The following is a 15,696-nucleotide window of genomic DNA, read 5'->3' as shown; positions in this document are numbered from 1 at the left end:
AAACTGTGTTCAGTGGCTTGCTTTCTGTTTATTTTTATTTTCAGGCAGATGGGAACACTTCAAAGCAAAGCAGCAGACAACAGTTAGCTACAATCTCTATTTTCCAAAATTGTCTAGGTCCACAGGAGGCCCAGAACCCTCCGGAAAATAAAGATAACAAGTAGATGAAGATCAGCATTTTGCACTGAAACATTTCTGATCATACCCCTGCCACACATTTAATTTAAAAATAATTTAAAATAAAAGATTGATAATGAAAGAAATATACATACGTCAGCAAAATATTTCACAGGCAACTCGTTGCTCATCCTTGAACAAGACTGTGTAGGTATCACAAGAATAATCATAGCTTTAAATAAATAAAAGGTACCTACAAGTCCAAGAAACAAAGTAATATGATAAAGTTGAAAGTTTTCCCCCCAAAAGCTATAGTGACTCAACTAAAAGAACCCTGAAGACCTGAACCTAGTAAAACCCTTTCAGAGGACAGTTGCCTAACTTACTTTTTCACATGACAGAGGTGACAAAAGCAAGTCTTATCTGTGACAAAGACAGATATGTTATTTTTAGGTTACCCTGTGCCAGGGATGTTAGAGTGGGTGGCAGAACTAGTCAGCCTTGGCTATCTCAAAAAACTAATCAGGGTTGGACCGAATTAGTACTTGAATGGAGGAAATCCCAGGGTTCTAGGTAAGGAAGCCAAAAAGTTCCAAGAAGGAACAATGGCAAGCCATTTCTATATTGCTGCCAAGAAAAGTACATATTTCCATTTAGAAACCAGAAGTCTTTACCATTTGGGGCTAAGAGCAGGAAATTATGCACACAGACTGAATAGTCAGAACTGATCACATAGTTTACCCAGGTTAGCCATGAGAAAGTGGCATGAGTTGGGGTTCTGCCTCCTAATATATATTAGGCCAAATCGAAACAAGTGACCAACGTTAACTTTAGTAAGATCAGCATGAGTTTATTTTATTTCATAACACTACACTTTCCTGCCAGCATCATATCTGACGGGCTTATCTTAATAATAGCACAATGGCAAAACTTTAAAATTTGATATCATATAGTGGCCTAATTCAAAGATATGGTAAAAAACAACTCTTATAAAAGAGTAACTCTATGGCAATTATTAGCTTCTAACTTCTAAATCCCTTTTCTTCACCACTATGAATTACTGAGAATGATCCATGCAAGACAATTGACAAAGAAACTGGTCTTTCAATGAACTGGATTATTGTATCAGCTGTAATACATGGAGGAGGGGGGATGGAAGGAACTGTCAAAGAAGCTAATGTAACAGGACTATGGAGGCAGGAAAAGATAAAAAAATAAAATTTAAATGCAAATCTCTGCGTTAGCAGGTGACACAAAATTCTGTTTGGTCCAGCCATCATCCCCTGACTACATTCTCATTTTTCTTTCCTTTACAGCAATATCACACATGTGTAGCTATGAATAGCAGCAAAAGTACGAATTGCTCAAGCATCTGGGTTAAAAATATACTATTCCCTTGGAAGCAGAATTTAAGGATGTAAATACATGAATCTTTACATAGCACCAATTCACAGGCAGCCAATTTAACAATAGTAAAACTAGAAAACAATTAAAACCTTCTCTCAAAGCAGAACCACAAACTGAAAGTGCAAAGGAGAGACATAAATATCTAAACAGGAGTGAGTATGCATACAGTGTTTCCTAAGAGGGATTTTCAGATCTAAAATAAAACTGTTTACTTCTCTAGATTAATGTTTATCTTAGATGATCTCAAACTGATAGGTTTGAATAACATTTATGACCCAGAAACAAAAGAGCTGTTGGATCAGTGAAAAGGTCAGGTAAAGCAAGAGTCTGGAAGACACGGAGCTGGTTTCAGGCAAATAGTTGTCATATACCAAGCTACTTGGCAAGGAACAGAAGATTGGGTAAAAAATCCACTCCATAGATTTTTTACCCAAAACACAGCTTAGGTCACATGGGTAATTAAGGCAGTTTTCTAGACAGTCTAGGAAATTTCTATTTTAAAGTTGATTACGACTAAAAGATTCCAACTTCACTGTGAAAGTAAAAAACTATTTCCTTCTCTGAAGCTTACCACTTACCAAGAGTAAGTATTTTCTGGGTCTGTGTTTTGAATTTTATAACCTGTAAAAGTCTGTGATCTGAATAGCATGGAAAAAAAGGAGGATTAAATTATGGATGTTCTAAATATTTACTGTATATGTGGAATAAATTAAAACGTCTGTTTTATACCTGGGTTATAGAGAAAATAAGCAATATGCAGTCCTCATACACTCTGTTAATTAGATGGATCACAAAAAACTGAGTAAATGATTGGTTGTATACATTTGAAGATTACATTTATGGCTACATCAATTTTAGTGTCCTTTCAACTTGATCTACTCCTAAACATTGTTATAATTAAAACAAATTGCCCTTCCCCCCCTCTGGAAAGCATTACTTTAGGATCCCTTGAAATACAATATATTTTGTGTATGATAGTTCTCTCATCAGGAAATAAAATTTAAGCCATGTTTAGATGTGTAGATGAGTATCACATTCAGGTCTCTAAAAACAATCTGTCCACTTATCCTCAAAACAGCCAGATTTCAAAATATCTCAAAATATTTAATAATTCTGTCTCATGTTAATCAGCCTGGACCTCAAATACATCTTTTATTCCAGCAAGAATTTAGGCTAGCATCCATATGGGAGAATTTTTATTTCTAGAATATCTGTATAGGTTGCCTTTTCACTTTTATTGCAGCAGTATCTTACCTAACATTAACATGGGAATTACACAGAAAAGAAAAAAGTAGTAGTAGTAATTTTGGCTTTAGAAAAATTATTTTCTTGCAATCAAGGATCCCCCATTTTCTCTGGGACTCTATAAGCAGCACTATTTTTCACCTTACTACATTCCACATTTTTAAAAAGCAAAGTAATATGTATATGCTTTTTATTCTTCTATAATAGAAATGGGAATTTAAGGAAGACACCATTCGCACGTCACCTAATCCAGAGTTAGATCTTGGTACAGTTTTTAACTATTTTAACTAACAAAACCCTTGTTCAGAATTAAGATAAACAGATAAGCAACTACTTCTCAGTATCTCTCACCAACTGGTAATAATTCTTCCTTCCTTTCCTGACAATCCTGGTGCTTTTATAGTCAGAAAGTGCCGATTTAGAAAAGCTACATCCTTGAACTTCAAGCCCAAGAAGTGTAGCACTATATGTGGCTTGAATAAACTGGAGGGTGGGTCCCATTCAAGCTTTCTCCCCTAGCTTCAAAAAGGCAGCTATGACTGCCTTAATTCTATGACTTCCTAATCTGGAGATGAGCATTACCCTTTCCAAGAGAAAGAGGTCAAGGGAGTGGCAGTAGTTTGAACAGCAGATGGGAAAATCATGAAAAGCATAGCACTAAAAATTATTCCTACTTTTTGTCAAAATCCAAAGTTTCTGCTTTTATACAATACTGGCATGATGAACACCAGGTTAATGAAACTAAAATGACACTCTAGTCAAGGCCAACTCCTGATGACAATGTAGGTGCTTTTTTTTGTTTTGTCAACAATACAGGTTGGTTTGCCAGTGCCTTTTTCCAGGATGTTTTCTTTCCAGTCCGGCCTACAACCATGGCATTTCCTGCTGGTCTCCCATCCAAATACTACCTAGGCCTGACCCTGCTTAACCTCAGTATCCAGTTGCTAGACAGCCACTAACCCCTGCTGAGACAAAAATAATAAAGTTTCTGCTACTTCTGTAAAACAACTTAGATATGATCTATAGTGATAAAATAGTTTATCAACAGTTCCCAGGAATCTTCTCAAACTTCTAGATAAGCTAGCAAAGTTAGATATGCAAAAATACTATTTAGATATGGCTACACTGGCATAAAGCTACATGAGTAATGGTTTTTCTGTACTGAATAGTCTGTATGTATGTTATCAGCTCTGAAATGTACATAATATGCAAATATTTTTGAAATATCAGCAGGTCACACAGATAGCTAAATAATAATATTAAGCAATATTTGTCAGCTCAAACCCTACTTCCTCATCAAAATGTTTGGATTAGATCAAACCAAATTATTGGTTCTTTTAGCCCTGTACACTGTTTATTCTGCAGCCCCTCTCTAGCAAAACTCTTTCTGAGCCCTGTTTCTAAAGATTTTTAAAAAAAATGGACAGGATTTCAGGTATATAACCTAAGGTTATTAGTATGAAAAGCATCTGACTTCTGAGCTACAACTCCTGCTTATCAGAGAAAATGCAGCTTTTGAATCAATTCTTGGTAGAATCTCAAACTTTCAGCTCCCTGGTTGTAGAAAAAAGTATTGTGTTACTCATATTGCTAAATATCAAATACAAAGTAGTAAGGTTTGAAAAAAGACAAATATTTAATGTTATTTTTAATGTAACTGTCATGTATATAGACCACTATTATCTGAAATGATTATTCAAATATTTTAAAATAACATTTGAGTTAGAAAACAAGGTAGGCATCATGTAGCTAGCTGCATCCACTGGCTAAATTTTCTACAGACTACCAGAACTAACACTTAACTTTGTTTTTCTACAAATATTTCTGTCCCAAAAATGGTTGGAAAACCAGGGAAGACAAAAATATGTTGATCAAATGCAGGCCTCATGATTATCTGGATTTTGTTTTAATTCTGAAATTAATCATTCAAAACCACAATAAAACAAGTATAATGAGGCACAAGTTCATAAATGTTATACATATGCATCCCTCCAATGTGTTTTCAAGCATAGCCTGTACTGAAACTGTGGTTTCCCTGCAGTAAATATTACCTGAAGGGTGAAATATATATACAAGTTGAAAGTTACCAAGTGTACAGTAAATGCTAAGTGGTTTCTGTAGCGTACAGTACTAAATGGTTTCTAAGATGAACAGTTCACAATTATCAAGGATTACATAATAGACTGTTTCCTCTTTAGGAAAGGAGGAAGAAACCACTAGGGAATGTATATATCATAATCTTACATGCACCCAGAAATCCCTAAAAGGTTATTTCCTGAGATTATCAAACTTTTGCTTTAACTGAACATGGCATATTGTTTCTTTCTTAAGGAAAATAGAAACCACTAAAGAATATATACAGTATGATACATCACAAGCTTACATACACCATTAAACCTAAAAGGTTCTTCCCATCTTTGTATGTGAAGATACAGGCAAAGATACTTCTAAGATCTGAAATGACTAAGTGGCTTGCACCACCTGGACATAACAGTTATAATCTGGATATGGTGGATTAGTATGCTGTTGTGAAGATTTTAATAGAACTGTGCTTTGAAATGTTCAACACCAATGGCACAATATAGAACATAATTTTATGTGCATGTATTCAGAGATGTATCTAAAAACTGTTTCTCTAATTGTATTAGCCAAATTAGTGTTTATAATAATTGAGCTGACTGATTTTACTAAATTAGTAAAATCAAGGTAGTTTAGGTTTCCATTTCCATATGAATCTTGAATGTACATTAATCTGTGTCTGCTCTAGCAGTTATGTAAATATTTTCAATTAACATACATCAATAAAGTGCTGTATGTATCAGATCACCACTGAGAAAACCCCAAAAAGCTTGCAAATGCAAAATGAACTTGACAATCACAAATGTCTTTTTCAAGCTAACAAAGGAATGAAAACCAAAACTCTTGTCCTGGCCTAAGAGCTACAGAGTATTCCTGCATTATGCAGCGTTAGAAAGCAGCTCTCTAGCTGCTGATGGAAATATATTCATATATGATTTCCAGAAAACAAAGACACTATGTTTCAAAATCTCAATTCTCAATACATGGATTTGCACATGCTTCCACTTCCAGAGGACTATGTGTCTATAACTGTTTTAAAAAATCAGGTCCTTGGGGACTGGATTAATTCCAATGTGAAGTAGACTTCAATACTGATTTTCTGCAGTGTTCATGGAAAGAGCTTATTCAGAGGTGTCTGCAGGGGGGATTGTCAAATGATGAAAACAGGATCACACCAACAGAACACAAACTCCACCTCTTTTGTATGTGCATCACATCGCACACATAAGAAAGGGGTGAAGCTTGTATCATAACAACACACTTCAGTTATTTTAATGAAAGTGCTGAATCTTGCAGACACCTCTGAAGTTATTCTTTATTTCCATCTCCATAATTTACAAGCCACAAGATTCTATGCATTCCTTTGTGTTTATTAATTCCTGACAGAACATTAAATCTTAAGAAAATATGTATTTATTATTTTTAAATTAAAAGATTTATAGGCTGTTTTTCTTATAAAAACAGTATGAAAATACATACCACTAAGATTTATAACAGGATCCCCTGAAACTGAAAAATCTCATTAAAGGGAATATATTCCCAGGTAATAGATTATAAGATTGCAGTATTAGCTTTATTTATATACTTTGACCCTTGTTTTATTGTTAGCAGTTCCTGATGAATTCCAAACAATGTTGATACTATTAATAAAAACCTGGAAAACGGCTGGAAAACATTTGTGTTTTTATTCAGACAGACAATACACTTTCTAGTGTATCAGTCTTCTGGATTGGGCTATATAGCTATTTGCACTGAGTTTTTATTAAAGTTTATGAAATTCAGAATTTGAGATAGACTCGTAAATAGGCCTTAAGAAAAAAATCTTCACCTGCTTTGTTCATTACTTTTCTGGAACAAAGTTATTTACATAACTCTCAAATTCTATATTACATAGTGAACATTTAAGCATACATTTATTGGAATTCCACATACACAATATTATTTCTTTATAGCTAAATGTAAGCCTCTGCATTTGAAAGCTCTAGATATCATTTTAAAGCCCATAAATTGTAGACTAATCACCCTTCCATGGAGACTTATAAATAGTGAGTTAGAAAATTGAAATGTGCAAGGCAAACATAACTCCTTGATATTAACTAGAAAGTTTATATTTAAATAAACACAACATGAAAATTTAAAAAACAATTACTGCTTCTGACAATACTGGAAGTCTAAATATTATACACAAAGTTTCTTTATGGGAACCCATTTCTTTCCTTCCATTGCTTTTTGAGGGTTTATGAAAGCCTAGGTTGGGTTTGCTATTCAGACATCAGTTTTTTTCATACATACTTGCTTTTCAACCTGTTGCACTAAAATAGTTATGTACACAAGTCAGTATAGTCTGGACAGTTTCTAGCCTTTCGTACATGATCTCAAAGAGCACCAGGTCGATAAAGAAAAGCACTTGGTCAACATCTGGAGCATTTCAAACCAAGATTCAAACACAGACCATAAAATGAGGTGAAACTCGATCACTTGAAAAGTACTGCCATGTGAAAGCAAAGAGATGCCATCCAGATCATTATCAGGTATAGAGCAAAGGGGAAGGTCTTAGGGCAAGGAAGATGGTCACATGTTATGAATGAGGAGATGCAAGAGCAAGCTGGTATGAAAAAACAATCCCAAAATAGCTACAGTATTTTACCACAAAACTTTAATTTTAGTCACAATTATCTAAATATTACCTTTGGATACAAAATTCTTACAAATCAAGGACTGGGTTACTATTCAAAGCAGTTTATAGTCAATGGTCATTTTTATAAGAATTAAACATTTTAATAAGAATTACTTAAACCTTCTGCAAGGATCCCCCAAGTCTGGGTAGCGATCACTACATTAACTTGCACTATACATACTCAGATCAAATTGGCAAATACTCTTAGCTTTTTCAAGCCCAATGTAGACAAAACATAAGCAGACTTTCATTGACAGTGCTCAACCTTGGCCTGAAGGCAAACAGATCAAATAGAAAAGGAAAGTTAGAACCACATGGGTCTGTTAGCAGAGTTCTTAAAGAAGAAAAAGGTATGTGAAAAATAAAGTAGTTGCCCCTATCACTATTAACATTAAGGACACCAACACTTCTCTGCTTACCAACTGGGATTGGTGAAACAGTTTTCACCGTAACAAGGTTTTTACAAACTTGCCATCTTTCTTAACAAGGCTAGCCCCAAGTCTTTAGATCCCTGGACAAAGGCACTTGAATGCCATGAACTATCTTGAAGCCTAGGATTTATAAAATTTAAATTGTATTTATATCAACTTATATTGCTGCCCATCTCGCAACTGCAACTCTACTCCTCAAATATGTAACTAGCAATTGAAGCTTCTCCAACTCACAATGAAAGCAACTTGAGAATTGATAGGTGGTGGAGAATGCAGAGATAGTAGAAATAGCCTTGATAGCCAGGTGCCTATGTTGCATAAGTTATCTACTATAAATTTAACAATGTGGGCCTACACAGTATCCAGGCTACTTTCACAAGTGGTACTTAAATCAGGTATTGCATTTCTTGTGTCAATCATTTTAACATTACATCTGTGCTGGCTAGAACATTTATTTTGGTGAAAAATTGCTCTATATATTTACACAAAAAGGACTTTAATATGTTTAGTGCAGAAAAGAAAATACAGAACTCAACAATGCAACACCTTTATCAGAAACAGCATCATTCCTAGATTTATTGCCTTTCCCATTCCTTTGCCCAATTATGAGAACAAAGCACAACTAATCTACTTCTTTGATGTTAACAATGAGCACACAGAGAGAATAAATTTAAAATAATCTACAGTTTTATTCACTTATATAATCAGAAATTCAAGACTCTTATGATCACTAGATTGCTTGTAGCATAACCCAATCTCTGACCCTCAAAAATCTTAAGCAAAACAAGTATATTTGCATGTGTCTTGAAATTTATGGTTCCCAGAAATAAGAAGCCACATCTACTATCATTATATTTTGCGAACACAGAGACACGAAAGACACTACATTTATACATGAACTGTATAAACAGAATTAATGGTTGAAAGTGTCCTATAATGATCTGGGTATAGACTTTGATCCAGAAAGTGCGGGCAGGAAAGAGAAAGAAAACACTTCCACACTGGGTACAGAGCACAGACAATGTTTACAATCACTATGAATTAAAATTGTGTGTTAGTTTCAGTAACAGGACAGCACTCACTGGTCAGAAAAATATCTTCTGTTCACCTGTCAGAGTGAGATAGTCATGTATCTACTAGCCCTCCTATTTAGTTAACAGAGGCAAACCATTTTACTACTTCATATCTAAATGCAAAAGTCTAGAAAAACTAAGTGATAAACTAAGAAGCAGCTTAGCAGGCACTTTCAAAAACATGTTTAAATCTTTTAAAACACCACTCAGAGCTGTTTTATAAAAGGCAACAACATCCCCAGGTTATGGTATTACCAGATTACATATGCTCTCAAGGTACATACATTGACCATCTTAAAATTACACTTCTTCCAACACACCTTACTATTCTGCACAGAGATAGAATAAGAGGTATTCCTTTTTATTCCCAAATCTAAATAATAAACAAAATGAAAATATTAAAAATACTTGTGAATGTAGGAGACAGTGATAAAAAGAAAATGCAACTTGTACAAACTCTCATACAATCATTTTTCAGTAAAACAAAACCAAGAGAATTCACATCTGAAACTCACATCCTGAGTTTCAAAGTCTGCCACTCTGACTCTTTACAAAAGGTTCTCTGTGTCATCATTCAGAACCAAAAATGTTTTTTAAAAAACCTATATAGCAATGCAAGTAAGCACTGTGACCCCAGAAGTTCTTTTAATAACAGATAATAATATGTGATGTGATGTCTTTGTACTCTGCCTTTCCCTGCTATCCTGCAACCACCACCAATTGCGTGAAAGATGAAATACAGTACAATGTCATCAGATAATACATCTTACTTAAATATTAGCAACAGGAGATTGGAGAAAATATAGGATGGCATTGTAATTCCCACACTTGCAATGCATAACTCAGGTTAAAAAGTAGACGTATCAATACATACCTGCAGTTGGGAGGAGGATCTAAGGTGATGTCAGCCAATTCCTTTTGAATCCTATGACAATAAATTAAGAGAGAAGGTACATAATTTGATAAAGTTATTTTGATCTGCTATATTAGTTTCCCTAAACTAGCTATAAAACTGATTAACAAGGGTGAAAGAAAATTGCACAGATCTACAAAACAAGAGCCAGGTCAACATTTCCTAATCTGATAATAGCCATTTAACAAAGACCTCTGTTGTGCCCACTTCACAGTTAGGGAACAGTTCAAGAGAGATAGCTAGCCTGAAAATCTAACAAACCTGAGCCTGCATCTGTTCAGCAAATTTATCATTTTGATGCCATCATAGGGATAAAGGCAAAATAGAATGCACAAATATTTTCTCATTAACCACAATAAAGCAAATTCAAGTATCAGTTAAAATTAGTAACAATATTTTCAATTATTTTTATCACTTAAGTTAAATGGAAGGCAGTAGTCAGAGAAGTATGAATATTCCTTCTCTTTGCTTCTTCCTCCCCAGACAAGAGACAGACCTTCGCTTCCCTATATAAATCCCTAATGAAAATCTGCTTCTTCTATTTTCATTGTTTCTGGGTTGCAGTAATAACAATAGGAACAAGATACAGAGAACTGGAACTATCAGACAACTTGGTGAAAATACTGTTTCAAATTCCAGTCACAGAGCAAACATATAGGAAGGATCATAAGCATGAATTGGTACAATGCAAATATTTGCTGTCTTAATTGACACTGACAATTCTTGTTATTGAAACAGCGGATATATTGCATGAAAGTCTTAAAATATGTATTGAATTCAAACTGATTTGCAAAATAGAATTTGTTAATTGAAATGCATATTATAATAAAAAGCAGAATTCTCCCCCTTTCATAAAAGACAAATATTTTGTCATTTAATTAGATTACCTCAAAGCAGCAGCCAAACATAAAACAATCTTTACATTACTTATGTGCACAGACTATTGTTATAATCTACAACTTCAGAGAGGTGAAGAAATTAAATGTCTTCCTCAAGGCCATGCAGTAAGTCAGAAGCAAGGCAGGAATTTACAGTCTTGGTTTCAAGTCACATGCTTTTAACTTTTCTCACTGTCAATATCAGAGCTATAGACAAATGCTGAGAAGAAAGTTACCAAGAAAATAATGCATCTTGAAAGGAGTGGCGATTCTGATTTGGAAAAAGCTATCAATTTGCACAAAGACGAGCAAAACTAGGATATTGAAAAGGGTAAAAATCACAGTTAAAAACACAGGTCATAGATACACTTAAAGACAATCTCACCGTTTTGCACTGGTGGAAAGGAGCTTGGAATTTTTACTCATACTGACTTTACTTTCCTTCTTCTTCGGTGTGTTTGTCTCTTTCTCGGTCTGTTGGTTGGAGGATGAAGATGAGGAAGAGCTGGTGCTAGCCCTTGAATCGTCATCCGACATAGCTACCCCCCACTATGTACCCCAAACCTGGAGAAGAAACACCACAAGGAACAGGGAGGGAAACTGAGAGTTACTAATCGCTGAATGTTTGTGTGTGCACAAGTCTCAAGATTCTAACTCTTGGGAAACATTTTCTTCTCCCTTTGCAGGGAGATACAGAGAGTGGATTGAAAGAGGAAAAAGAAGTAACTCTCCTCCCCCACCCTTCTGCTTCAGTAACATTTAGTGCCAGTTCCATCTCTGGAAATGGGGGGGGGGGAAGAGAAGGAAAAAGGGTGACACAAGTCACAGGAAGGAAGGAAGGAGAAGGAAGGAGAAACAGGATTACGGAGACTAAGTAATGTCCTTAAAAGTCTCCTCCTGCAATTTTTTACTTGAGTGAGACTTATCAAGACCCCTCTCCCAAACATCTACTCCCAAGACACAGGCACATGGAGAAGAGAGACTGCCAACTGTAAATCACTGCCTGTTAAGCAGAAGAAAATATTGGTGGGAACGCAGGGGAATTCTTATTTACAAGATTAGGGAGAAAGAAGAGATTCCTATTTGGAAAGGGGGCTATTCTAAAAACCGCTGATCAAAAGCAAAGGCCGTGGGGTGACATTTTAAGAGATTAGAGGGGAAACTTAGAACCCCAGGATAAGGAGTGGGAATATAAGACTTTTCAGGAGGAGCATAATCCATGACTACTAATTTAGGGTGGGGGAGGGTTGATCAGAAGAGAGACGGACTAGAGCGGGGGGGGGGGATTTGTAGCTTTCGGCCACCATTTGTGTGTTAAGGGCAATAGGGAATTTCTTAAAGGAGTGTGTGGGGGTATGCCTCCAATTTGAAAACAGCTTCTCCAATGGGACCCCTGCCCCCACGTCTTCTTGCTGCCTACTAAGACCCCCTCCTTTCCTGCTGTCCACTTCTCAATCCTGAGAACCCCTCCTTTCACTCCAGCCCTCTCCCACTCCAAATTTCTCCCCCTCCAGCCCATCTCTCGCCTTCATTCACAAGCAGGACGGGGGGGGGGGAGGGAAAGCTGCACATCGAGGCACCCCTCCTGCCACTGCCGGCCTTCTGCGGCTCAGCCAAAGGGACAGCTGGGCTGGGGGCGATATCTGACAGCCCCAGAAAGGATCACCCCAAATCTTCTCCCTCTCCCTCCCCCCGCAACCCCCCCGTCTCCTTTGCCAACCCACGTCGTTCTCCCATCTCTCGCTTTCCCCGGGCAACCACAAAGCCCCACCGGGTCGCTTTCCCCCGTTTTCCCCTCAGCGCTCGCCCGGGCCAAGCCGTGACGCAGGAAAGGGGAGCTGTGCCTTGTCGTGGCGAGGGGGTGCCCCTTCCCCATACCTCTCCCTTTGTGTCTGGCTGCTCCTCCTCGGTGCGGCTGGGCCTGGCCACTCGTGTGTCTCTCGCAGGGAGAGAAGCGGAAGTGCTGCAACAGCAACTATTAAACAGGCAATGGCTTCCCTGCCTGGCTCAGCCCCCCCTCCCCCCCCGCCAAGCAGGGAGGGCATCCAGCCAGCCGGTGCCACATACATTACTGCATACACACACGCACCACGTACTACTTTCCAATCGGAGGGGGTCGGTACATAAACAGGCACCTACCACCCCATTCAAAGAGTGCTTCCCCTGGGGCATGACTTCAGGTCGCCCCTATTCACAAACTGCACCCTAAAGATTTTTAGATGAACAACGAGGAAAAGGGGGTAGACACCCCCACCCCCCATGCTTGTGAGGCGAATCTCTCCTTGCCTGAAGCAAGCTGTGTAAACACTCCACACCTTGACAGGGCACTCTTCAGAGGACTTTAAAAATAATAATGATAATGACAACAGCAGCATGAATAATAAATGAGAGATGTGCTTTCTACAAAGAAAAGTGTCTGACAAGGAAGACAAGCGGAGGCCCCCACCCCACACTCAACATTCCTACCAGTTGGGCTTTTCTTCCTCTTACCTGTATAGACTTCAGAGCATAAAACGTAAGGGGAGGAGAAAGTGTCCAAGTAACAACTTGTACGCAATATTGGTAAGTGTGTCAGATTTAAAAATTACCCTTTTCATTTACTTTCCTTCACAGGCAGCCCCCCTGCTCCCTGCTTTGGAGGCAACAGGCCTGCTCTCTGGGACTATCTTCCCCTCCAGGGATTTGACTTGTACAAACTTTGCAGTAGGAGAAACATCCTCTTCTCCATGGCTGTATCACTTGAAACTCATATTCTTCTTTTGGCTCACTTAATCTGCAACTTTAACTGCACACCTGCCTTTTTTGTGTACTTTAAATAAGGCAATCAGTAACCATTTTTCTTCCTGGTTGTTAAAACAATGCAGAAATATCATTAAGAAATTGTAGTCACAATCCAGCCAGAGGTGTTGATGGCAAGCTATGAATTCTGGAACCGTTGCATTAAAAAAAATGAAATTGCTTGATTGAGTAAGGGTATGTTTAAAATGTTAAAAGCATGACATCTTAGTAAAATGTTTATTAACATCCACATCATCTCATTTTCCTCACTTGGCTTTGATCTCCTCAGATGTACCATCCTTTAGTGCTGACTCCCATTGCTTCTTTGGGTAACATCATTACCTTACAATGGGGAACTCTGTGATGTCATAGATCCTATTCTGGGATTTTTATGAACATACCTGAAATTGTCAACAGACTGAAACAAAATCCAGTCTTATTTCAGATTTATGACTGAGAAATCTATGAGTCAATTTTTTTTTCATTTGTTTTCTTGTCTAAACTGTTACACTGATGTGCTGCTGTGTAAGAGACAAGCTATGTGATAGTATACTAATTAGAATTATAAATGGCAGAAATTCCTCACATATGGGCAGGCACAACTTTGTAGTTGGTGAAGGAAGGAAGCACTGGCTTTGCCCTTCTTTCTACTTACTGTTTACTTACTTCTGAGTAGACATGAATAGGATTGAGCTGCTAATGTGGCCTAGAATGGGAAAGGCCATTCAGAAGGCATGCCAGCGAGAAACAAAATTGGGTGGATGAATCCAACTGGACAGTCCTTTTCTTTCCTTAAGTGTTTTTGGTTGTGGAAAACAAAAACTACATAAAATCCTGATTCAACACTGGGGTCCGAGCTGAAGTAAGTTGGAATATCCTGAATTGCAGAAAATGTATTGTGCTCACAGCAAGCCACCGGCATTTTCAATTTCACCTCTTTAGCATCCTAGAATCCTAGAACTGGAAAGAATCATTTAGGTCATCAGGTTCAACCCCTTGCTCAGTGTAGGAATCCAATTTAAAGCAACTCAGACAGTTGGCTGCCTTGCTTCCTGTGAACATACTCAATGATGGAAACCCCACCATCTCTCTGGTAATTGGTTCTACTGTGAAACTGCTCACTGTTAGGAAGTTTTTTCTAACATCCATTTAGAATTTGCCTTCATATTGAGGAGGCACCACATAGTTAAGAAAAGCAACACTGCTCTACCCTGTGTGCATGCATTGGGGGTAGAGAAGTCAGCACTCCAAATGGGTTTTAAATACTTGCTTGATTTGATTCACTGCAATATTTCTTTCATATGGAGTCAAGCTGTTTCCCTCAGCCCACCCCTATTAAACCAGAAGGCTGATCTGACTCTGGAAAAGAGAAAACATTTAAAGAAGTGATATCTAACAATGCTGTAAATTTCAGACCTACTGTAAATATGACAATGGGGAGGGAAAGCCCTCGTGAGCTAGTGTTTCAATTCCTGAACTGATGTGCAGCAGCAAGGAATTGTAGCCAATCCTTCTTGCACATTTTTTTTCTGTTATATTACTCACATTTTAAGATCAAAAGAGATTGGTTTTAGAACAATCTGCTGTTCATTTTCAAGGCAGGATTTTCAAGTGCATTATTCAAAAGTTTGGTTTGTTGGTTAAATAAATAAATACCTCTTGTATTTCTTGGTTTTGGGGCTATTATATCTATTGACTTGCATATAAATATCATTGAATGCAGTGAAACTTCCTTCTGAGTGAATATGTATAAAATTGTGCAATTAAAATGTATTTTAGTTTTGCTTCATTTATACTTTATTTCTATTTATTTTTTGCAATTTAATAGGGTTGAAATGATATAAGAAAAGTTCTAGATGTGCCTCAGTGATCCAGGATACCTAGAAAGTGACACTTGTCTTTTTATATCTAGATCAGGCTCGTATAACTTGTTGAGGGGAAAGGGCCATATTGATAAATTAAAAATCCTTGTGGGCTGCAAAGTAGTACCTGGAGTTCTGATCAGTTGTTCTGCAGTTAATGGAGTGGCAGAAACACTGGAGCTGGCAGTGGTGGCTGTAAATCTACTACTTTAAAAAAAAAAAATCAGCAGGCTGTA

The 15,696-nt window shown here is 37.3% G+C and overlaps 1 protein-coding gene across 2 annotated transcripts in view; it reads right to left on the bottom strand.

Moving 5' to 3' along the window:
- UBE2E1 (ubiquitin conjugating enzyme E2 E1) overlaps positions 1 to 12,838 on the bottom strand; it is a 54,432-nt gene extending 41,594 nt beyond the window's left edge. Inside the window, exons 1-3 of one of the 2 annotated variants that reach the window (XM_063303884.1) lie at positions 12,699 to 12,838; positions 11,206 to 11,384; positions 9,904 to 9,954 (exon numbers count right to left, since the gene is read on the bottom strand). In XM_063303884.1, the coding sequence (XP_063159954.1) occupies positions 9,904 to 9,954; positions 11,206 to 11,357 (203 nt within the window). In that variant the 5' untranslated portion in view covers positions 11,358 to 11,384; positions 12,699 to 12,838. The remainder of the gene's footprint in view (positions 1 to 9,903; positions 9,955 to 11,205; positions 11,385 to 12,698) is intronic. The other variant, XM_063303885.1, reaches the window with a different exon arrangement.
- Between the last annotated feature and the right edge of the window lie 2,858 nt (positions 12,839 to 15,696).

The sequence above is a fragment of the Candoia aspera genome, chromosome 4 (genome assembly GCF_035149785.1).
Source record: "Candoia aspera isolate rCanAsp1 chromosome 4, rCanAsp1.hap2, whole genome shotgun sequence".
Taxonomy (NCBI): Eukaryota; Metazoa; Chordata; class Lepidosauria; order Squamata; family Boidae; genus Candoia; species Candoia aspera.
Note: the sequence above shows the minus strand (reverse complement) of the source record. Positions and strands in the feature narration are given on the sequence as shown.